Source organism: Falco cherrug, chromosome 1, assembly GCF_023634085.1.
Source record: "Falco cherrug isolate bFalChe1 chromosome 1, bFalChe1.pri, whole genome shotgun sequence".
NCBI classification, from domain to species: Eukaryota; Metazoa; Chordata; class Aves; order Falconiformes; family Falconidae; genus Falco; species Falco cherrug.
In genome coordinates this window covers 118,789,473-118,813,065 of record NC_073697.1, presented here as the reverse complement: position 1 = coordinate 118,813,065, position 23,593 = coordinate 118,789,473, and the positions used below count along the sequence as shown (strand labels likewise).

Below are 23,593 nucleotides of genomic sequence, written 5' to 3'. Positions count from 1 at the left end.
CATTTGCACGCAGCCGTTGTCTCAAATGTGCTAATCACAGCCTTCCAGTACAGCCACAAGCTGCAGAATCATTTCATGTTCTCCCCAACCCAGCAAGGGTTAGTAGCTTAAAAAGTACACATTAATGACTGTCACATCTCTCAGTAACTGATCCATGAACTACACAACCAGCTACAACAGCCATTGCTACCACATGACTGCTATTCGAAAAGGCCTCACTTTTCATTACAACAGTCACACTCTCTATTTCTAGCAGTTCCTCATCATTATACAAAAACATTTCTCAAGATAATAGTTGCTATAAAAATCTTAGCAGAGGGTAGCCTGGAGCAAGCGCTAAGATATAAAAATGTACCTGTAACACTACAAAGCAGGAGTGCTGAGACTGAGGGAGTGCAGGTGAATCTGCACATACAGGTTTTTGGGGGTCTTTTTCTTCCATCTTAAGGACATGCATTAGATATTTCTGGCTCAAGAAATAAGTATACAAGCCTTTCTATGTTTAGACGTACTGCTTTGGAGCCTCTGAATGTTTGACAAGCTGTACGAATACGGAAGACAGAGCTTCACGCAAACGAAAATCACAAAGCACCATGATAAATCTAGATCTCTTTTTATAAATCATATTTGGAGTTGAATGAGTGGGACACTGCAGACCCTTCAACCCAACCAAGGAAATTCCAAAATTTCAGCAAGCTGAAGATTACTGCTTTTATTCCGTGTGTCTGGACTTTTCCAGAGAGCAACTGTTTTATAAATACTCGATATTTCACTCTGGCAAGGTGGCTGTTCTTCCCATTCTGCAGGGATCACAGAGGAATTATTTGCCTCCTCCAACGGAAAGAGGCTGGGCTGGACTCAAAGCAGACTGCGGACATCCGGGTACCAGCCTGTGAGCAGTGGATTTCAGGGTGAAATCCAGACCCCAGGGGCCTGCCACGAAGCTCCTTGCGCTGTCCATGGAATCATTGAGCACCTCAGAAGGACAATTCACAAACTGCTAAAAAAATGCAGATCTGCTTGGCCTGAGCTGAGTGATGGTGCTGAGCACCCAACCCTTCAGTGCTGGTCGCAGAGCCTGTCACTGCTTTTGGAGGGCTTGAGCAGAGCTCAGCCCCTCTGACCAGGCTGGTTCCAGTCACTCCCAGCATGCAGGAAACAGGAGACCTGAAATCAAATCTTTTTCTAGCCTGCGGATTTTTACCTGATGTCTCTCACCTTCCCAGAAGCAGAGACAGATATTGAAGAGTCAGTGTCAGAAGCAGAGGCAGCAGAAGGAAACCTGGCTGCAGCCTGGAGGCTCCAGGGCTCAGCTGGTGGACACCTCACTCCCAGTATAACATCTGGGGTTTGGTCCCATTCCTGTAGAGAGAGACTTCTTATTGCACTCCCAGGACTGGAGGACATCCCAACCACTTCACCTAAACCCCAGGGTTGTGCAGGATTAGCCTCCTACCCACAAAGCCATTACCTACGACAGGCCACACACAAGCGCCACCTCTGCACTTGTGGAGGACCCTGCCAGCCCCCAGGGAAACCCAAAGCCACCTGTGCTGGGGCTGAGCTGTCCAAGCAAGGTGAGCACAGGCCTTGGGCTTGCTGCTGTGAACCCAGGTCACCACGGTCCACCACACCTCCATGAGGGTGCCTGTGGGCGAGGAGCAAGGGCTCAGCCACACACCTGTGTTCAGAGCAATGGCCCCCTTCAACAGACATCTTTTCAAATGTGAACAAAGTGCACTAAAAATATAAACTAAATTAAGAAATGGTGTGGTGCAAAGGGAGAGATCAGGTGGTGAGGAGGGATTTCTTAACTTCTCAAGAGCCTGTATCTAATACACAGATGCTCAGGAGCCACTGTTGCTGCTGCGAACCAGCATGCACATTCAGTCCCAGTATTTTCTTGTAAAAGCAAAGGATGCTTACTTCTTGGCCTCACAAGTGCTGGATAGGGAAAAGCAGCCTTTTTGTTTTACTTCTTGAGTGCCTGGATCTCCTTTCTTAGCTCAGAGCTCTGGACTCCTTGCTCCTCTGGACTCAGAGCTACTAGTGCCCAGGGCCGTCCTGCCTCCCCCCCCACACCACGCAGCCAAAGGCAGTGCCAGGGGATTGCTCTGCAAACGGGCCAACTGCACACCCGGCTGGGACAAGGGGGCTGCTGCCCCACAACAGGGTACAACATTGCTCCTTGTGAAGAAGCAGTGACACCTCCCTACCACAGCCAGGACTGCCACAAGCTGTGCTGCTTGGTGTCTGGGCAGGCATGAAATGATGTCCCAGCAAAAAAGGAGATTTAGGGTGCATCCAGGCAACAATACCCTGCTCCAGCTTCTCACAAGCCAAGGACAGTGAAGCAGCTTCCTTTACCCCCAAAACCTTCCTACAGCACTGCCGAAAGGCTCCAGGGCACACGTGTAGGTGCACATCTACATGCAGACAGCCCTGGGGAACAGCAGCTGCAGATACATCTGTTGCTCCATGCTGCCAACATCATTTGCAGACACAAAGCTGTCCTGAGGTGAAGGTCACAAGGGTGCTATCGCAGCAAGCTGCATTGCCTTGCAAGGCTCTCTAGCCCTGGTGTTGCCAGGGAGCTTTCATTACTGCCCTTCATTCAGATAAGGGCGCCCATGGCTCAATATACCCCCACAAATTAAAGGTGGATTTACTGGTTGGTGTCTATCTATTTTTGCACAAAGAACTTTGGGAGAACAAGGAGGTTTAGAAAGCTGTAGCTGAGTAAGTTCCCTGGCATGCTGAAGAAACCTACTTTATTAAACTAGTAATACACAGCTTAAAACATGGAATGAGCTGGCTCTTGCACAGAGACAGATGCAACCATTCCTGCTCAGGTCTCCCCAGCACAGATCCTCACACTCCCAGGGACATGTACAGCTGATGTAGAACTGCTAGAAGTTAGGGGCTAGATATTGCATGAGCAGCATAGCTTGCTTAAAAGAAAAAAAAAAATCAGTTTCCATTTTAACCAAACCACCCTTTTAAACTCTCTTCTAGAGGGGAAATAAGTTAGCTTTTTGCTTTTCTTTGTAGGCCACCAAACCTAAGAGCAATCCAGTAAAAACCGGCCTACTTATCAGTTCACATCTAGGAGCAAGGACTGTGGCCATTCCCCCATATCCAGCCCAGAGTGTCTGCTTCACTAAGGACACGGCCACTGACACTGGGCTGGAGAGGTCCTGAGCAGCCCCAGCATGGTGCTGGAGCCACAGCTCCCAGGTCTTCCAGGGGAGCACCCCACGTCAGCAGCAAGGACTGGAAAGCGTTGGCTGCAACCAGAAACCTCAGTGCATCATGGCAGGCTGTTCCTAGCCGTTTCACCCTCAGCATCCCGCACATCGCTTGCTTTACCTGACTGAAGATACATACTGATTTGCAGGTAGGTGGTAAAAGAGCCCAGCTCAGTGCTCAGCCTTCAGCTCCATCCGGTATCTCACCGAAGAGCACATGGGACACCTCACCCATCCCACAGTCCTGGCTATGGGCTGATGGCAGCACATCTTCCGAACACAGGTTCAGTGCTTGGACAACGCATCTGATGAAGAGAGAAATGGCTCAGAAAATACAGATATCTACAAAGTTACTGGAGAAAGGGGAAAAGAGCTGCGGTATCTCAAACCATACATAGTCCTGGCCCCAGACAGGGATGAGGAAGACTTGCTTTCTTCTTCAGGCTGCTAATAGCCAACAAGCAGCAAAGATTCTGGGCGGGTGCAGGAGGACACGAAGTTTCAGCCGGCTTTCTTCAATGGCCAGACACCTTTGCCACTGAAGCTCAGTGTCCCTGGGTGCAGTTTCTGCCGCCCACCCCCTCACCAGCATTGCGGCTCACTCCCAAGTCAAGCTGGCTGGGTCATCCTTTAGGGTGGCTCGGGAGCACTCCTGAGGTTGTCTCTGTCTCAGAAAGGGTGCTGGTACAGATCTGCGCCGAGCGGATGATGCCGGGTGACTGCTCAGTCAGCAAGTCAGGATCACCCTGCAGGCCTCAGGCCAGCAGCTCCTTGTCAAGAGACTCATCAAGGCCTGGAAGCATGGAGGCCCAGCTGGCACCATCAGGAAGCATTTGCTGAACGTAACTGGTCAAGAAAGATAACAGATGTCTGTGGATCTGGCACCTACCAGGACACCGTACCTTGTTTCCAAACAGCAGAAGCATCTATTTTCCCTCCCTCATGTGACTTACACCATCAGATGGGGAGTTCGTTTGAAGGCAGCATGTAAATCCAGTGCTGTGGGAAATACCTGCCCTGGAATTGTCCTGGACAGTCCCTCCAGGGCACAGCAGGCTGCTCTGGTTGGAGGTAGTCACAAGCAATTAAAGATGCTACCATCACTCAGATACACCCAAGGACTGCAGCCAAAGCACTGTGTGAACATGTGTGACCCAGGCAGTCCTCACCACCCCAACACACAGCACAGGCTGAAGCAGGACATCTGCTCCAAAAGCATCTGGCCCCATGCTAGAGCACAGCTCAAGGTCAACACAAGTGAAGAGCAGAGCTGCTCAGCAGCTCCTGGTCAAAACAAGCTTCTTGAAAATGAATGCTAAGGACCAGGCACTGACTGGATGAGGCCAGGGACCCACGTCCTCTCTGCTGCTCTTGCCTGCTCTGTGCACGAGTGAGCTCGTCAGCTGCAGCGTTCGCAGTTTTGGAGCTGGGAAGGCAGATGAATTCCCATGTCGCAGGTCATTTGATCCAGGCCAATTCTTCTTAAGATCAAAACCGGATTTGGACCGAGTCCTTTTGGCTATCACGACAGGCACATGGAGTATTTTCACACTGGCAGTACGCATGTGACAGAGTATGGAAAAATAAAACCTGATTTGGATTTTGCCCTGATGACTGTGGACTGATGCCCAGTCTGGCTCCCACATCCTCTCAAGAGACACTAGCCAAGATAAGGGCTTGCTTTCCTGATAGGTTTCTTTTTCAAGAGCAGAAAAGAAAAAAAAAAAAAAAAACCACAACAATGAAGAGGGGATAAAAACCACAGACATGTGTTTGGAGCACATTTCTGGGTACAGAAAAGACAACGCAACTGGGAACAGTCAGCACGGATTTACTAAGAGGTAAATCCCATCTGACCATCCCAATTGCCTTTTATGATAAAATAAATCCGTGGATGTGGGGAGAGCAGTGAATGCTGCCCAACCTCAGCTCCCAAAACTATCTGCCACAACATTATTGTGTCCGAGCTAGGAGTCTGTGGTCTGCATGGGTAGGCAACTAGATGGGTAAAGAACCTTGCTGGGCAGTAAGACTCAGAGGACAGTTGTTAATGGGTCACACGCATGGGTCAGTGCTGGGAGTATTCCTGTTTAACACCTCTACCAATGATCTGGCAGAGGCAACAATATAGTTGCTTATGAAGTTCACAGACTGCAACACAGCAGGGAGAGCAGCTGATACCCTCTAGGTCAGAGCTGCCATCCAGAGGGACCCTGACAGGCACCTTACAAAGTTCCACAACGACCAATGCAATGTCCCGCGCCCAGTAAGGAAAATATCCTTGCAAAAACACGTGCTGGGAACTAACTGGCCAGGGGGGCAGTTTGGGGAGAAGAATCTGAGGTCAAGATGGTCAGGGTCCTGGAGCCAGCCATTCACATACAACACAAGGAGAGGCTGAGGGAACCAGGCTTGCTCAGCCTGGGAAGGAAAAGGCTTCAGGAGGACCTAACAGCCTTCCAATACCTACAAGGAGGTTATCACGAAGATGGAGTCAGGCTCTTCACCCTGGTGCACAGTGAAAGAACAAGAGTTAAAATGCTGAGTGAAATGAGAAGTTCAGAATGGATAAAATGACAAAGATTTGCACTAGTAGGAAACGTTTTTTTACCCATCTAGAGAGGTTGTGCAGCCTCCATCCTTGGAGGTTTTCAAGCCCTAGCAGTTTAAAACCTTGAGTGACATGGTCTGGTCACAAAGCTGCCCTCGCTTTGAGCAGGAGGTTGGACTACAGACCTCCTGAGGTTCCTTCCCATCTGAATTATTGCATGATTTGGACTGCACGTGTAAACACCGGGCTTTGCAGACATTTGAAGCCACAGTCTTTGTACCTCTTCTCACCTGTGCTGGTGGTAAAAACATTCTTAAAACAGGGCTTTGCCCATGTGATTTAAGTATTATCACTCATTAGTCCAGCTCCTCCATGGGCTACATGTGCAGCATATGAGGAATGCGTTCCCTTCCTTAGGTAGACAATGGAGCCATCCCTCATTCCTCAGACGTCTTGTCACTAGTCCCCAGCCTGGGATGGCATCAGCTCTGCAGTTGGTTTCATAGATGCCAGCCGCTCTGAAAAGATGCTATTTTCTGCTGGTATTTTATGGGACAAGTAGACTGGGGTGAGGTGGGGGCGGGGGGGCACAGACAGCAATGCTCTGCAGACTGACCTCTGCCAGGATTGTACTGGATCGCCCATCTGTCCACAGGGTACCCAGGGGTCCCCGTCTGCCCAAGGTAACAGAGGTGTGCCTTCACAGCACCAGACTCCAACAAACTCAGTTCCCAAGTGAAACCTGTAGTCCCGTAAAGTTTCCACAGTGGAGACCCACTTAGGGAGCCAGGCACCCCTCAGTCCAGTGCTCAGCACAGCCACAGACAAGGAGTCCCATCATAAACTCTCCCCTGTCAGACCTGAGCTCCCTCTGTGAGGGCCAGGCACTGCACTCTGGGCTACAGGTCATTTGGGTACGATGAGTACAGGGGCAGTTTGCTCTATTTCTAACACTGAAGAAATACCGGACATCCACTGACAGAGCCTCCCCAGCATATTCCCCTACCCCCACTAGATATCCATCCCTTGAACAGCTCCGTCTCCTCCTGGTGAGCACTCAGCAGCGCCCTTGGTCCTCCCAAACATGCAGGGAACAGACCTGTGCTCCCAGCTGTCACCAAGGCAGGGCAGTGAAAGCCTAACAGTTGCCTAAACAATAGATCTATTTTTTCAAACACACACACACCCCCCACACCAAAAAAAACAACAGAAAAAACCTCACCTCACTTCCAAAGAAAGTTTCCCCACGTGAGACAAAAAAACCAAAAAAACCCAAAAAACACCCCCCCAAAAACACCCCCCCAAAAAAAAACCCAAAAAAAGAAAAGAAAAGAGATAGCCAGGGTCAATCTGAGAGGCAGAAAGAAGCAGGACACCAGCTGCTCCCACTGCCAGCAGGCAAGGTGCACGTGAGTGCAATGACACAGCTCACCAGCCAGTCCCTCCATCCTAACACTCTGTCCTTCCTACAGGACCCCAGTCTGCCACAACATTCCCGTGTCAGCTGGTTCTGCCTTTCAAAGCACGTAAAAACAAGTTAAACAAGATGACATTTAGGCCAAAATATTTGGGAGAAGACAGAAATCTTGTGTTTGTCTCTATGGCGGGAACCAGCTGCAAATTAGCTTTAGTGAAATAAAGATATCCTTGACATGCTGCAACCTACAGGCTTTGTATGAAGTTTGCAAAGTCTAGGGACTGAGGCTCGGCAGGCTTGCCTCGTCTGAATTTCTACTGGCTTGTACTTTGTTTTAACTTAGCTTAGCTGTAATAGCAATCTTTTTCTTCTGAGCGGGTGGTTCCGGCTAATTTGTTTAATTTCCATTTATCACTGCTTCATATAACCCTGGTTTTACACAGGCTGTACTCCATGCAAAATCAGGTATTTGTCACCAACATACTGATGCAATATAAAGAAATGCAAGCCTGATATGACAGCAGAGACCTTGAGAAGTGCAGCCAAAGGATGCTGTGTAGAAACGCACAGCCACGGGATGATGAGAGATGGGGCAGAGACTTGGTCCTGGAGACTCCACAGCCACAAACAACTCACAAGTGGTCAAATAAAGAAATACAGACCTGAAAGTGTCACCCATGAAAACCAGTTTTGTCCATAGACCATGTATCAAAGACACGTAAAAATGCATCAGAGGTAACGTGGAGTTACACAATGGAAAAAGGGGAGCATCTTGTGGTATGACTGACTTCATTACAGAGACATCTTTTGTTGCACAAATATGAGAGGTAAGCAATAGGTGTTTAATGGCAATTTCCTGTTATCCAGCAATCCTTCAGGAACAGGAGTCGATTTTTCTCTGTATCCTTCCTACTGTGAACCTACCAAAGACCACTGTGCCAAGCAGCTCATCTGCCTAGCCCCTCCCATGACACTTCTCTACATCAGTTAAACTCACTCCCTTTAAACCATCTCCTGCTGCAGAGCGTGTATGTGCCCCTTCTGCGCTTCCATAATATACAAAACACCACTAGCACAGTGACTTAGGGGAAGACTCAAGGCAACTGCCATGCTTTTCACACATGCTCCCCTGTGAAGAGACCCCAAACACAAAGGAGGTCTCAGTCCCAGGAGGCTGCACTGCATAAAATTTATCTGATTGACAGCCCTATGCATGGGCACAGACCATCTTCATCCTCTCCACTATCCAGCGTAGCATAATCAGGCCAACTATGCATAAAATAATTTAGACCAGAAAAAAAAATATCTATTTAAAACCTATTACTAATTTCCTTACAAGTTAACAGCGTTCACCTGGAAAAATCATCAAGAAAAACATGTTTTTGCATTCAAATGAAGAAAAGATCAGGCACACTACAGGGCTGGTCCCATATGTAGAAGCTGCTGTTTTCAGTGCTCTTCACCTTCTTAAGGATTCCTAAGGCTCTCCTGCTTACAACATTGTAACTGCCTCTCCCAGAAGGCAAAACAGTGCAATAAAAGAGAGGGCAGGGGTCCTCTGAGCATCTCATGGGCCCCATCGCTTTCCATCAAGTAACCACCCTCCTGCAGTGACCATCCTTTGCTGACGTCTTGCTACAAGACACCAATTAATTTTACCAGTTATACACACATTCTTCCCAAATGAAAAGTGTTTTCCATTTTTTGCTCCCAACAATGTCTCAGGGAAGTCCCAGACTTTATCCTGTAGCCTAGATCTTGCTGCAAATAATATCCACAGCGAAGGCTCTATAGACATTTTTTTATAATGGTATTTTGCGGAAGTATGGTTGCCTTCCTCCTTTGGAAGAAAGGAGGCACGTGGTGACAGGATGTTACACTTGTATGCTTCTGCTTTAACTCCAATGCCCAAATTACAGCCAAACCTACAGGTGACGTTCACATCAACCTTCAAAGACGTTGTGTTTTAGGATCTGTATTTTCTCATGTGTGCAGCAATAGAAGCAGAAATCTCAGCGCTCCTCTTATTCTGGCCATAATAGTCCACAAAGTCACCATCTGGCCCAAGGAGGTACATTATTATTGTGTGATCCACCTGCAAGAGAGCATATCGTGGCTTGTTAAAAAAGATCACAGAATACCAGGTTGGAAGGGACCTCAAGGATCACCTGGTCCAACCTTTCCTGGCAAGGTCTACACAAGATGGCCCAGCACCCTGTCCAGCCAATCCACCACTTCCCTGGGGAGACTATTCCAGTGGCTGGGTGTTCTCGTTGTAAAATATTTCCTCAAGTGTCCAGTCAGAATCTCCCCAGGAGTAACTTGTACCCTGTTACCCCTCATCTTTTCCATGTGACTCCTTGTAAAAAGGGACTCTCCATTTTCTTTGTAGTCACCCATTAAATACTGGAATATCCTGCACATGTCTCAAAGTCAGCAGCAACAGCATCCTGTCCAGCCTTTGGTTCAGCTGTCTGACAAGACTTCTCACCAAGAAGCAAGATAAAAAAACCCCTCAGCATCACCTCGGTGACCTCTTCTTGTTTTACTCAAGAAAATAACTAAAGAAAACTAGTTGCGTACTTGGAATCCATGAAGGAATACTTTAAGCAGACAAGTCTTCAGGAAGCTGCTGGCACCTTTCCTGCAGCACAGACAAGGCTAGGGCAAACCTGCAGGCTAATGGTCCCTCCCCCTCACTTTTCCAAGTTTCCCTCTACTTCTCATGATGGTCCGTGACCCCCATAAGGTATTCAGGCTCCTGCTGTTGCTAACGTGATGTAAATCCAATATAAACAACAGCATTCCATTAAACCAAGTTGATCATCAGTGCAAACAATGGGACCAAGAGCATCACTGGGATACAGGAGCTGCACACAGAGGAGCCAGTGCAGAGGAAAAGAGATGTGCTGGGAGGGGGCCCCCTCTACTGTCCGAACTGAAATAACCCTTAAAAAAATGTTCAAAGTAACAACTGCATAAGTGTTCCAAGGTATTCTGATTTGATTTATATAAAAATTAACTCCATGGCAAACTTATTTAGAATGTCACCAGAAGTACTGTCTGCATCTAACTGTGACAACATCTTTACAAGCAAAGACAGAGAATACTGAAAATGAAGGCCATGAATCTGTGATTGCTCAAGAGACTACATCATCTCACCGTCACTGGAGAGAAAGAGCTGAAACATACTTATACATAGAGAGTACAACTGTGTTTGAAATCAAGATACCACATAAACATGTCCAGTACCACAAGCTAAAAGGATGCATTAAACTTAATGGCATTTCTGACATTGAAAGAATGTTTCTCAAGATTTTACTAAGGCAGGTTTAATTCAAATATTTTACTCTAGTTTCAAATTTTCTAGTTTTTCAACTACTGAGTTGACACTTCCAGTGAAAACAAATTCTTGATCTCCCACTTTACACCCCTTTTAGTAATGTAGAGCAGTGCAGATCACTAGTGTGATTCCATCTTCTCTTTACTGAGCTTATGTGCTGCTCTTGCTGTTTATTTCTATGCACCACTTTTTTGTTCCACCAATCTTTTTGTCCACGTGGATAATTTACTTGCTGCAGTCAGGTGGTTTTAAAAAACAGATTAAGAATAGACAATACTGGATTAGACCCAAAGCAATCTGCCTCAGTATACAACCTCAAATAGTGGCCAAAAGTGGTTGCTTTAAAGAAGAGTATAAAACCAGCACCAAAAATATGCTATCTTCCTCTAGCACCTCTCAAACATTTTTAGCTCTCACGCTTCCTGAACTAGGCGAGATTTCTGTGCATTTCATAATCCTCAACAGCCTGGTTTTTGCAAAGACTGTCAACAGGTCTCTCTGTGGACTCCCATAAACTCCTACCATTTGCATCTGTAGCAAGGGATTCCACTTCCCACGTGCCCACTGCAAAAAGAACCATCACCACCTTTCCTTTTGAACCTGTTTTTAGCTTCCTCTGATGCCCTTAGTTACCAAAGATCATATAATGTGTATCCTCATTTGCTGTATCACTTGTACCTACTCTGTCAATCTGCTCAGGATGTGGCAGGTCAGGAAGGCCTGGGCAGCAGCTCCGAGCCCTATAACCAGTCCTATTTACTTCCAGGGAGAGTAAGATTTTGACTACCCGGTTTAGCCTCACTTAAACCTCAGTTTCCCCTTTCACACTACCACTCTATTTTGTTCCCACTCAGTTTAGCATTGTTATGCTCTCTCTACCAGGTCATTTACCACAGCAGGAAGATCTTCATAGTATCTGCAGGCAAACTTTGCATCATTCAAGTTTCTTGCCAGGAAGACCCCACCTCCTTGGTGTCAGTTTGGCAGGGAATAGGTATTACTTGTTTTACCTCTCATTTCCCCCTCTTCCTCTTGCCTTAATTTCCCACTCCATTTTCACTTCAGAGCACATAGAAAAAACAGCCAGACAAAAACATCACACAACAGAAAAAAGTTCAAATTACTGCCAGGCTTGCTAGCTCATATGCTAGTCTGTATGCAGGCTTGGGATGGTACATTTTTAGAATATGCTTCAGCGAGGTTCTGAGCTTGTAAGAGGGCACCCTGATTCTGACTGATACCTCTAAAATACAGCTTAACACATCAGTGCAACAGGCTCTGTCACGTATGACTTCAGCAGAGATTGCAAAGCTGCCTTCTGATTTTAAAATCTATATCCTGCTCTTAACCAAAGCCTTTCATTAGGCAAAAGCCCTACATTTACTTACTATGTAATCACTGTCTTCATCTTTGGGACCTTCGCTGTAATACACACGGTAAGCTTTGGCCACTTGGTCAATCTGTGCCCTGGTACCAGTCAATCCGATCAGCTTTGGAGAAAATTCTAGACAGAAAGAAGACATTTAGATATCTTAGTGAAAAGAATCCCATCAAGAGCCTCCTTTTCAGTGCTCTATATTACATGCTATAAGACATTGAGGAAGACGACAGTAATTAATACCTTTAACATATCTGGCAATGGCTTCTTCGTTGTCCCTCTCAGGATCAATAGTGATGAAGAGTGGAGTCAGATTAGGCAAAGATGGAATTCTATCTGTGACATTAACGATTATTATTTTTCTTAGAGAACCAAAAATCCTTCCTCACCTCCCTTCAAACAAGCTCACACCCAAGCTACTGTAACATCAATCCAAGCCCACCCTAAGAGTCAAAAAAAGCCCATTTTGTGCAGCTTAATGCAAGTAATTTGTGAATGAAGCAAATGCTGTGAAATCCAAAGCTCTGTGCTCGTGCTGGGCACAGCTGCACCCCCAGCCTCTCAGCTGGAGGCCCTGCCCTGCTCAGGAGAGATGACAAACTCGCTCTGATGCAGGAAATGCCATGGTGTGATGCACGTATCAAGGCACAATGGCAGATACAACAAAAGCATGTCCATAACGGTGAAGCAGGAGGATAGGTGAAGACACCATTCAGGCTCTTTCCCTCATGTTCCTGCCATAGCCTTCACTGTATTTTCTTCACTTTAGTCCACCCTCCCGCTTGCTTGCTTACTTTTACCCCTACTCCATAATGCTTCAGGGCCCGCAGGCTCAGAAAACCACCTCCATCACACAGCCTTCCCCCAACCTCCATTCCAAAGCACAGTCATTCTCAGAAGAGACCCTCACAGAGATCTGTTCTCAGAATGAATAAAAGAGAGGGGAAAAAACCCTAATACACGCCACAACTACTTCTTGGCAAAAATACAATGCAATGGCACCATTCCCTGTAACCTGCCACCACCACATTTTATTACCAAGAAGTTCCCCACTGCAGAAAAATCAGTGCTGTCATGCTCTCAATATCAGATCCTAGTGACGGGCAGATATGTATCACTTGGCAATTAATTCAACTACTCAATAGTAGTCAACACCATTTTTTTAAAAAGATCATCAATTATTACTATTTGTGACATTTCACCACAACAAACCTGGCCCTCCCATAAAAAGGACCACTATGCCAACAAAATTCCCATACCAATTTCATCTACCACTTCAATCATTTTCTCCAGTTCATCAGGACAGATGTCAGGGCAGTGTGTGAAGCCAAAGTAGATCAGCACCCACTGGCCAATGTAGTCCTTGCTGCTCCTGGGCTGCCCCTCGTGGCTGACGAGCGAGAAGGGCCCTCCTAGCAGCGGTTTCCCAATGCCTCGGTTTCGTTCCTTCTCCAGCGCTACAAAAAGAAAACAAGCAGGGGATCCAACACACCCACGCCACCACCCACGCTACCTCCCGGGGAGCCGCAGCAGCAGCCGCCGGGAGTCAGGCAGCCTTGCACAGTCGTGGCCCAGGGCACTGAAGTGCCAACATCTACCCATGCCCGTCGTACAGAATCCCAACGCAGACAAAACTTCCAAAAAGTATTCAGTTTGGGCAAAACTAAATTTATCTCTAAACTCCTTTGAAACTTAATGATCTCTCTCATTTTCATCTGATTGTATTTTAACAAAGAACAAGAAAAAAAGGGCAAGACAGAGACCTGGCATGGTGCAAAACAAAAACCCGCACCTTTTGCAAAAAACACACCCTGAAAGCTGTGACCGCTCTGACCTCCAACGTGATGAATGGGAAAATGAGACGCACGGGCAGCAGCTGCAGCAGGAACCGGGCTGTGTGGCCACGGGCCACCGCTCCGGCGGGCAAAGGTGCGGGTGGGAGTTTGCACCACTCAAGCGCAAAGGCTTGGGGAACGGGTGACAACCCTCTGTGGCGCTTACGCACACGCGGGCCCAAAGCAGCGATGGACGAAGCACAACATGGTGCAGCAGGACGCTGAGGTGGGACGAACAGCCCCCTACAGCCGCCCCACAGCCGCCCCCCTACAGCCGCCCCACAGTCCCCGAACAGACCCACACACACACAGACCCCCTCACAGCCGCCCCACAGAAACCCCCCACAGCCGCCCCCCCTACAGCCGCCCCACAGTCCCCGTACAGACCCACACACACAGACACACACACCCCCCACAGCTGCCCCCCAGCCACCCCCCCTCACACAGACCCCCCCCCTCACACAGACGGCCCCCCCTCACACAGACGGCCCGCGGGAACAGCCCGGCCCGGCCGCACTCACCCTCCTCCTTCCACCGCTTCACCTTCTTCATGGCGGCCAGCAGCCCCCCGCACAGCACGGCGGTGGCCGCCAGCGACCGCCACGACACCAGCTGCCGGGGAGAAGCCGTTAGTGCCCGAGGAGCGGGCCCCGGCCCGCCCCGCCGCCGCCAGCCGCCCGCTCCCCCCCGCGCTCACCCTCCTCTGCGCGCCTGGCCGGGGGCCGCCGCCTGGCGGGAGGCGGGAGAGCGGGCGGCGGGCGGGAACCGGCGGCCCCCCCAGCCCCGCGCCCGGCAGCCGCCAGCACCGCACCGCCCGGCCGCCCCGCAGCGCCGCCGCCGCCGCCATGTTGCCGCCCGCCCTTCCGGGGCCGCCTCTTCCGCCCCGCCCCGCCCGCGATGGCGGCGGCGCCGCCGCTCCTCTGCTTCGGGGTCATCGCCGACATCCAGTACGCGGACGCGGAGGACGGCTACGACTTCGGCGGGTGCCGGCGGCGGTATTACCGGCAGAGCCTCGGCCTGCTGCGGGACGCCGTGGAAGCGTGGGCCGCCGAGAGGCCGCCGCTCGCCTTCGTGCTGCAGCTGGGCGACAGCATCGACGGCCTCAACGCGCGGCACGGCGCGGCCGAGGCCGCCCTGGAGCGGGTGCTGGCGGTGCTGGGGCGGCTGCCGGTGCCGGTGCACCACGCCTGGGGCAACCACGAGCTCTACAACTTCAGCCGGGCCCGCCTAGCGCGCAGCGGCCTCTCGGCGGCGGTGGCCAGGCCGCCGGGCAGGGACTGCCAGGCCTGTCACTGCAGCCCGGCCGGGGACAACCAGGCCTGTCACTGCAGCCCAGTCGGGGACAACCAGGCCTGTCACTTCAGCCCGGCCGGGGACTGCCAGGCCTATCACTTCAGCCCGGCCGTGCGGGTCCGCGTTGTCGTGCTCGACGCCTACGACCTGAGCATCCTGGGCAGGGAGCCGGACAGCCCCCGGTACCAGGAGTCCCTGCGGCTGCTGCGGGAGAAGAACCCCAACGACAACCTCAACAGCCCTGCAGGTACCCCAGCATGGCCCTTGGCAGGCAGCTGAACCCCAGCTCCCCGTGATGCCCGGGGGCCCAGCACGCACCCGGTCCCTGTCCACCTCCCTGCCACCCTGCTGCTGGCTGAGCACCACTCGGGGGGCTCCAGGTGGGCCTCTCCCCTACCTGCCATGCCACCCTGCTGCCTTTGGGATGGGCTGACATTGTGCTGTGCGCTCCGCAGCATCAGAACCAAAGGCAGTTGTTGGTGCAGAGTGTGGAGTGATGCCCACCCCACCCCACGCTGGGGGCAGGGGGACACCCAAGAGTGGAAATCCCATGCATGCAGTGTGACCAAAATACTCCCAAAACGCTGACAAATATTTTTTTCTTGGTTGTCCAAGGAAGCTGGACTTTTGATCAAAGAGATTTAAAAAAAAAAGTTATAAGACTAAACCATCTATGGTAATGTGACTTGCACAAGGCGAGCCAACATGGGAGCCACAAGAGGTGTATGCACCTATGCCTAACCTTCTTTTTCACTGCAGGACTCGAAGAACCTCAGTTTGTGGAGTTTAATGGAGGATTTAGCCAAGCCCAGCTGGACTGGTTCAATGAAGTCCTCAAGTTCTCTGATGAAAACCAAGAAAAAGTTGTAGTTATGGGTAGGTGGATATGGGGGATGTATGGCGATATATGCAAAAAAAGGTTACATAGCCAATGCGTATTAGCTCAGGAAAACATGTAGCAGCTTTGTTGCTGCACTGAGTTACACATGTAACCTGTGAAGTAGGAAAATAGTAATCATGACTCACAGTGGAGTGAGCTTTCGGTGTAGTTAGGTGTCTGAATTTCCGAGGAATGAATGCAGAGTTTGATTACAGTTAAAGTAACTCTCCTGCTTCTTTCCCTCTCAACTGCAGGTCATCTGCCCATTCACCCAGATGCTTCAGACAGAGTTTGCCTAGCCTGGAATTACAAAGATGCCCTTTCGGTCATCTACTCTCATCGGTGCGTGGTCTGCTTTCTTGCAGGGCACCTGCACGATGGTGGATATTGTTTAGACTCTCACGGAGTTCATCATCTAACTTTGGAGGGGGTTATTGAAACTCCACCAGAAAGCAATGCCTTTGGAACCATTTATGTCTACGAAGATAAAATGATACTAAAGGGAAGGGGCAGAATTTCAGGCAGAGTTATGCATTTCCGAAAATGGTAACAAAACACAAATCACTCTTCTTCAGGAAGTACTTGGACAAAAAAGCAGGGGATTCAGCTTCTTTGCTTGTAGAAACATGTGCATGGCTGATCCTTATAGCTTTAACGGAAACTTTTCTCCTGGATACAGAATTTTAGGAATTATATTTCTGTAAAAAAGCAGACCTAGTTTCTTTGTGGAGAACAGAGGCGGCCAGCAGCTGTATTTGAAATAAATATACGTGAATGCAGAATATTGACTTGAAACACCCAATCCTGACCTTACTGTGACTTTCACAGCAAGTATTACTTTACGTGAAAAAATGCAAGCCATATTATGAATATTGTCCAATAAAGCCCCTTTTTTATATCAGTCAGAATTAAAGCATGCAGAATTGTAGCTGCCCAGCCGCATTTCAATATTTTTTTGTTGTTTAACATCATAGTCAGTAATGTCTCGTGTCTGGCAGAATTAGTCCACCCTGTAGCCTAATGCAGTCATTTTAACATTGCTTTAAAAGACTGAAGTAATCCTTAAGAAAAGCTAAGCCCAAGGAAAAACGAGACCATCTGTGCTACATTGCATAATGCTGCAGATACACCCGCTAGGATCTATGTGTGCACAGCTGTATTAGCCTGTAGCAGTACTGAGTGAAGAAGCCCTGACATGGAAGGATCTAAAGCATCTTGCTGTGCTGCATCTGGACCCATCTGTCTCCCGGCTAGCTTGTGTGTCCAGTGTATTTACCTTCCTTCTCCAGGATTAGTAGCAGTGGAACACGCTTACTGTTGCTGGGCTGCTGTGTGTAATTCTGTGAGAAGTGGAGTTGTGATACTGACCACATCTGCTGGTGGCAGTCTTGAGTACTCATCTCGCAGAACGATGATGTAAGATACAGAAGCTTTCACTGAGTTTTCTTTAGAAAAAATAGTGTTTATTACTCTAAAGCCAGAAATTTTCAGTTAAAGATAATAGCAAAAATACTTCTTCAAATATATTCTACATATGATTTTAACATAGGAACATAAATACAGACTGCTCAGTTTTTCAGTTAGTCTCAATGGTCTATCCAGGCAGACATCGGAGAGTTTTATGGCTGTAAATAGTCATGTATTGCAACAAAGTGTTTGCTTTGCTTTCCCCTTACATTAGACAACAGTAGCTTTCCTGAAGTATGAGGTGGTTGGAGAGTGATCCAGGGATGCCATTGAATATACCGTTTGAACACACAGTAGTTCAATGGTGTTTTGAAAATGTGTGAAGCAGCCAGCTGAAGAACAGTTCCCGTAGAAAAATTTTTCCACTCAGATTTGACAGTGTTCCTCAATTTTTTAAACAAATCTCAGACTGCACTGCTGGAAGCAGCTAGGCATTCTTGGGTTCTATCAAACTGATAGTAACCTTTCATTAAGAACCAAAAGCAAAGGCAGGTAAGGTCAGAATATTTATTCTGTACTTTCTCTCACCCAATTAAATCACCGTTTTACAGTGTGTTGGCCAAGACGCTCGCATCTCTTTGTTCACATAAATGTACAGCCATGAAACAAAGGGAAAGAGGGTGACCACGATTGCAATGATCAAGCGAACTCCACCCAGTGGACTCCTATGAAGAAGCAAATACAAAAGAGCTAGTTCAAATCAGTCAGCTTTGAAACATTCACACCTGGCTGTGGTTGGAAGGACAGCAGAGAGCCTTTGACCATTTAAATGTAGCTTCTGTGGATGCATCACCAGTCTTGTACTGGAGAGGCACCACCTGCCAGCAGAAAAAAACTTTTCTGCCACCTCAGGCTACATAACCAGGTTAAAAAAAAAAAAAAAAAAAAAAAAAAGCACACCTAGTTTTCCCAGAGCATCTGTGATGTTTTCTCAGGCAAAGGTAACTGTTTGGCAGACTGGGATTCTTCATGCTCCCAGCTAATGGGAATTTAGGAAAACTGCTGTAGCACAGTCCTCTGAAGAGGCTGGAGGGGAAAAGTGTGGAGCCACTGCAGCCAGGCAACCACCCAGAGCCTTCTGCCAGCTCTGCCTGTATCACCTGCTGGCTCCAGTGGTGGACACAGCAGACACCAGTATAGAGACCCTCACTGGAAAGTTCTGTAAATTGAGAGCAGTGGCAAAAACGGCTTTGCAGTTCATTAGCAGTTGTGGCCAACACTCACTAGCCAGTTCCACAGAAAGGGCACACTGTCCTTACGCAAAGGGAGAAGGTCCCCTGCCCATTATGGCAGAGGGAGCAGAAAAAATCTTTTCTGTAGCTTTACCTTCCCCCCACCGACTTTTATTTATGCAAGATCCTCCAGGCTGTAGCAGCAGCTACTACTGCTTAGGTATCTGAGAAGGTTCAGACAGTGACATAAGCAGAAAAACAAGCAGGCGAAATCGACTAAGTGTTTTCAAGAAGCTAGTCACTAAATGTAAACATATGAATGGATTAAAAGAAAAAAGGAAACAAAACTTACTTTGCTGAACTGCGACAAAGACTCATCCATACTGTAATAATCACCAGACCAAACAACTCTCTAAAAAGCCAAACAAAAAACAGATCAGAAAATAATATAAGCAGGTGTTTACTTTTAAAAAATAGAAATTTTGTCTCTGAAACAGTAGTGTCTGCTTCCTTGGAGAAGTTCAGTACATTTTACTAGGATTAGCATTATAAAGGCATTTACAGTGAGTAGCTTTGCTTCCCACCACAAGCCTACAAACACATGTGACCTAGCTATACAGCTGCAGAAATTTCTGCTTCCACCTTTTGTTCCATTCCTAAACTTGTATTCCACAGCACGTTTCCCTCAGTAACACAGAGCAAAGCAGCATCTCAGTATTCCAGACCGTCTACAGCCCCAGGAGCTGCCAGGACTTCACCTCAATACTGTGCAAGCACCTACTTCAGGCAACCGAATGTCCAGGTGATAAATCCTCTCTCTGCCTCACAATCCCTGACAGTTCAGAGGACTCACGCAGTCCATGCCAGATAACATGCATACGGTGTCACCTTGAGTTTTTAAAATGTTAATTCCCATTCCTACAGCTCCAGCAAGAGAACACAAAGCTATTTCACTGTACTAGTGCTGTGGTCTTTGAAAGCCTGTACTGCCCCCGATTAAATCTCACTGCCACCAATCAGGCAAGTAATCCCGACTGTTCACTCTCTCCTCCCTTTGTCCAACAAAGTGCTGGTCTGGAGCACTGTGGTCCCTCCTTAATTTGATTCCCCTGGACCAACAGCACTTACTGCAACAGCCCAGCAAATAAAGTTTAGCAAAGTGACCAGCAGAAGGTGGCCTGGCATGCTGAATGCATGCAGGAGAAAATAGAAATGACTTCTTACCTGCCTTCCTCTTCGTGCAAAATATTTCCTTGAGTGTAAGCAAACAAAGAGCAAGCCAAAGCAATGGTTCCAACAATGCAACAAGCAGAATGAAGGTCACAGAGGCTCCTCCAAACACCATGATCTGAGAAAAAAACCTGCAATGTAGCATGAAGTAAACCCTGTATATCAAAAAGCAACTGAGCTGCTAAAAAAGATGCCTCCATCAAACATACACTTCTTAGGCAGGAAGATGGAATTAATACCAGCATCTTTCATGACCAGGGAAATCTGCTAAAAAGTGCTGTTGAAAATAAACACTAGAGGTCTTGGTGCTTGCTTTCCCAGGAATGCAACTTCTTGGCAGCAGCACCCCAACGAAAATGGTTTCCTATTCTATCTAGCAAACAAAACAGGCTCCAGCATTCAACATGCATAGAAATAAATCACAAGGCAGATTACAAATCAAAGTTCTCTTAAGCAGGAGGAAGGTCCTTCCCAGAGCACACAGCCATAACCAGATGCTCAGCATGACCCCAGGGGACCTGAAGAGGCCAGGGGAGCAAGCCTCAGATTCCCAACAGCTGGCAGGGGTACAGGTGACCACCATGCTTCAGGGAGCATCTTCCCTCACTCTCCGTGATAAACCTCTGCCTGAGGTTTTCCCTGTGATGATGAGCAACACTGATGACATCTTTGCCTGGGGACTGACATTTTTGAACAGAAATACAGATGATGTGCAATGTCTGAATGGGCCCACAGATTCTTGTGGTTTTTCCATGTCCATTCGCATGGGCTTAAGGGGGAAAAGCAACACAGGCGGTTCTCGCTGATCTCAGCAATGTCAGCAGCAAAAAATGTAAAGTTAAAAGTAGTCTTTTCTGGGCACTGACTCCTCCACGCAAGCATTAAAGATGATGAACTGCCAAAATTCAAGAGTTCAGCATGACCCAATGTTGTAATTGATTCCCCATTTGGCTGAACTTACTGCAGCTCAGCAGAGGCAGAATCTGGGTCTTCCACAGACCTGAATGGCAAATGTCCCTTGGTGAATGTCCAGTTATACAATAGTCGTGCTATTTTAGTGTTTATTTTCCACAGATCTTGGCACAAGTAACAAAAACCTACTTGCGAGTTTAACATGCAGATTCTCTTGGCCAGCCAAATGCCGTAACGTTGAAGCTACACCTATCGCACAAATAAACCTCCCCTGAAGTGTGCAAGGCCACTGGCAACCAATAGTCATGGGTTCTGGCTCTATGAATGCTTCCACTTTATATGCTTAAGGTAGCCAGAATGCTGAGAGATTGCAATGACAGGTGTGATCTGTGACAACAGCATACATTCTTGAAGATTTTATTTTTTGGCATAAGCATGGTTTTGGTTTATTCAGAGTTAGTATTCATTCAGAAAAGATACAGTCACTGCGTGTATAGAAAATGTTGGTATTTTAAAATTATTTCTACTGGGTGAAACTACAAAAAAATGAAGGTGAAACTACAAAAAAATGAAGTTTTCTGGAGTCCTGGACCAAATCTTATCCAACTGATTCTCTCAACATGGGGAATGGTATTAGTTCCCTTAGTGTACGCCCTTGGAAATTCAGCCACTGCACCGAAGCCTCTGAACGCTCCCATCACTGCCCGTGTGCTCCATGGGGTGGTAGCTGCAATGCTAGATAATGAGATCTGCAGCTCTTTCAAAGGACTGTGCAGAGCTCAGCTGCTATTCTATGAGGTAGATAAGCAAACCTGCAGATTTACAACAAGTAAACAGAGTGAATTACTGCACTAATGTCAACAGCAGAGCCGGGTTCAGAGTATGCTCCCAGGCTTGTGCTCTACTCCAGCTCTAAGCACAGGGACTGGGGTGCAAAGGCCAGACCATCCCAGCCACAGGCCTCTCCGCAGGGCACCCCGATTGTCTGCAGCACACCCTACCACGAGCACTAAACCAATGACCAGCTTTTGCAGGAGAAGGTTCCGCAGCTTTTTGCCCTCAAAAGGTAGCAGCACATGTTTCCACATGGCCTGATCTTGATCTGTGATTCAATTAAAAAAAACAAAAACAAAACCAAAAAACTTTTGGGGGCCAAATTTGAGCAGACACTGTTTTGCACACCAATATCATACCTGTTATGGAGGGGTTAATGCTGACAAGCATCGTCAGGGCAGCTGGCACTAAGTACACAGCCTGTTAATGAAACATAAACCTACTCTGTAGCAAAACTTAGCAAGGTAAGGAAGCACGAGCAGGGGTCCATGCCAAGGCTTCCCCCCTTCCCCAGGCAACGTGCAGCCCACCTGCCATCCCTCTCCTCCGGTGCGCCCTGGCACTGCCAGTGCTCATGCTCGCCATCACCACCCAAACCCTGGACCACCAGCGGAGCGCCAGCCCTTCCTCCCCAGCCCCGGGGTCACCGCTGCCCAGCCATCCCGCTGCAGACCCCCCTGCACTGCACCCTGACCCCCCCGGAAAGCCGCTAGGGGACACCCCCGAGCCCCCCACCTGCGCCGGCGGCTCCCCCGGAGCGGGAGCTCCCTTTGCCACCGCAGCCCCGCCGCTGTCAGCCGGGTTCACCCACCCCAAGGGGCGCCCCGCGCCCCCAGTCCCGGCCCTGCCTGCGCCCGAGGAAGAGCTGCCGAAGCCGACCGGGGAGGGGGGATCCCCCTGGGGACCGAGGACGCCCAGCCGAGCTGGGGGGGCGGTCCAGCTGGTGGCGGCGGTGGGGACAGGCGGGTGCCCGGCCAGGATTCGAAGATCCTGGAAGCGCGGCGGGATTCCGGCCGGGGCGCTGCCTGGGGCGCCCGCTCGCTCCTCAGCTAAAGGCAGGCGGCCGGGGTCCCCTGGCGGCCCCGGGGTCCCGCAGCGCGGCGCGGCCGGGACCCCCGCGGGGCCGGGGCGGCGGGGGGGGGTGGCCGTACTCACCGTCCACAGCCCGGCGTCGGGGTCGTTCACCTGCAGCGGGAGGCGCACACTGAGACCCTGCAGCCGCCGCCCCAGCCGAGGCCGCGCTCCGCGGGGGGCGCCGGAGCGGGGGGCGCCGGAGCGGGGGGCGCCGGAGCGGGGGGTGCCGCTGCCCCCAGCCCGGGCGGCCCCGCCCTCACCTGCACGGCGGCCGCCAGCCCGAAGAAGGCGGCCATGAGGAGGTTGCAGAGCCGCCACAGCCGGTCCGCCATGGCCGGCCCAGCCTCCGCCGCTGCCGGGGCGGGACGAGGCCACCGGGGCGGGTCCGGCAGGGCCCGGCCGCCCTCGCGAAGGGCCGGGCCGGGGGCTGCAGGGGCGGGCGGAGAGGCTCGCTGGTGGCGGCTGGTTGCTCGGGGCGGAAGGACAGCGGCTGCTGGTCGGCCGGGGCCGCTGGAACGGCTGGGGCGCCTGCCCGTGGCGCCGGGGGAGCGCGTCCCTGCCGTTGCCGCTGGGCTCCAGCCCGGGCCCGCAGCCCGCCCGCCCCCGCGGCGAGCTGGTCCCGGCACGTCCCGGCCGCCCTCCGTTACGCTCTGACCCGGCGCTAGTGCACCTGCAGCCTTCGGTTCCGGGCAGGGTCCCCCGTGAGAAACACCGCGGAGGACCTGGTTCGGGATCCTGTGGATGGCAGCCAGGGGGGTCAGGGGTCCAGAGAATGTGGCCTTTGAGCAGGAGCGGGCCAAGAGGAAGCCAATTCCAGTAATAATGTGGAACTGTCTGTGGGGTGGCTGCAGAGGGGACAGGGCCACATGCTCCTTGCTGTTGTCAGATGATGTACCAAGTGGTGGTGGCTGCAAATGGTGGCCTGGGAGGTTTTGACTGGACGTTAGGGAAAGAACCTC

General features: G+C 49.8%; 4 protein-coding genes across 6 annotated transcripts in view; 1 reads left to right on the top strand and 3 right to left on the bottom strand.

Moving 5' to 3' along the window:
* Nucleotides 1-7,055, bottom strand: part of MYH3 (myosin-3) — a 48,416-nt gene extending 41,361 nt beyond the window's left edge. The window contains exons 1-2 of one of the 3 annotated variants that reach the window (XM_055723623.1): nucleotides 3,643-7,055; nucleotides 1,219-3,553 (exon numbers count right to left, since the gene is read on the bottom strand). The gene's annotated coding sequence lies outside the window, so the exon portion shown is untranslated. Of the gene's footprint in view, nucleotides 1-1,218 lie in introns of all 3 variants that reach the window. The other 2 variants (XM_055723638.1, XM_055723631.1) reach the window with 2 other exon arrangements.
* An 832-nt stretch (nucleotides 7,056-7,887) lies between these two features.
* Nucleotides 7,888-14,650, bottom strand: LOC102046785 (protein SCO1 homolog, mitochondrial). Its single transcript, XM_055723599.1, has 6 exons — nucleotides 14,470-14,650; nucleotides 14,294-14,384; nucleotides 13,197-13,394; nucleotides 12,181-12,273; nucleotides 11,948-12,063; nucleotides 7,888-9,311 (listed from the first exon to the last, which is right to left on the bottom strand). Exons 1-6 carry the CDS (start codon nucleotides 14,617-14,619, stop codon nucleotides 9,183-9,185), a joined length of 777 nt encoding a protein of 258 aa, XP_055579574.1. The 5' UTR covers nucleotides 14,620-14,650; the 3' UTR covers nucleotides 7,888-9,182.
* On the top strand, nucleotides 14,637-17,965 carry ADPRM (ADP-ribose/CDP-alcohol diphosphatase, manganese dependent). The gene is made up of 3 exons (XM_005444710.4): nucleotides 14,637-15,312; nucleotides 15,825-15,941; nucleotides 16,200-17,965. Exons 1-3 carry the CDS (start codon nucleotides 14,670-14,672, stop codon nucleotides 16,493-16,495), a joined length of 1,056 nt encoding a protein of 351 aa, XP_005444767.2. The 5' UTR covers nucleotides 14,637-14,669; the 3' UTR covers nucleotides 16,496-17,965.
* TMEM220 (transmembrane protein 220) lies at nucleotides 17,906-23,046 on the bottom strand. The gene is made up of 6 exons (XM_055723613.1): nucleotides 22,895-23,046; nucleotides 22,716-22,745; nucleotides 21,920-21,980; nucleotides 19,809-19,932; nucleotides 18,937-18,996; nucleotides 17,906-18,077 (listed from the first exon to the last, which is right to left on the bottom strand). The coding sequence occupies exons 1-6, from the start codon at nucleotides 22,964-22,966 to the stop codon at nucleotides 17,945-17,947; spliced, it is 480 nt and encodes a 159-aa protein (XP_055579588.1). The 5' UTR covers nucleotides 22,967-23,046; the 3' UTR covers nucleotides 17,906-17,944.
* Between the last annotated feature and the right edge of the window lie 547 nt (nucleotides 23,047-23,593).

Bases quoted from the DNA above. Each gene is read 5' to 3' on its own strand.
- LOC102046785 (XM_055723599.1), bottom strand. From the start codon at position 14,619: ATGGCGGCGGCGGCGGCGCTGCGGGGCGGCCGGGCGGTGCGGTGCTGG. The intron at 12,274-13,196 runs GTATGGGAATTT...TTAATGTCACAG, and splicing joins TGAAGTGGTAGATGAAATTG to ATAGAATTCCATCTTTGCCT. The intron at 12,064-12,180 runs GTATTAATTACT...CTTTCTGTCTAG, and splicing joins CATTGCCAGATATGTTAAAG to AATTTTCTCCAAAGCTGATC.
- ADPRM (XM_005444710.4), top strand. From the start codon at position 14,670: ATGGCGGCGGCGCCGCCGCTCCTCTGCTTCGGGGTCATCGCCGACATC. The intron at 15,313-15,824 runs GTACCCCAGCAT...TTTTCACTGCAG, and splicing joins CAACCTCAACAGCCCTGCAG to GACTCGAAGAACCTCAGTTT. The intron at 15,942-16,199 runs GTAGGTGGATAT...TCTCAACTGCAG, and splicing joins AGAAAAAGTTGTAGTTATGG to GTCATCTGCCCATTCACCCA.
- TMEM220 (XM_055723613.1), bottom strand. From the start codon at position 22,966: ATGGCGGACCGGCTGTGGCGGCTCTGCAACCTCCTCATGGCCGCCTTC. The intron at 22,746-22,894 runs GTGAGGGCGGGG...CTCCCGCTGCAG, and splicing joins GGCTGGCGGCCGCCGTGCAG to GTGAACGACCCCGACGCCGG. The intron at 21,981-22,715 runs GTGAGTACGGCC...TTTCATTAACAG, and splicing joins CCGACGCCGGGCTGTGGACG to GCTGTGTACTTAGTGCCAGC.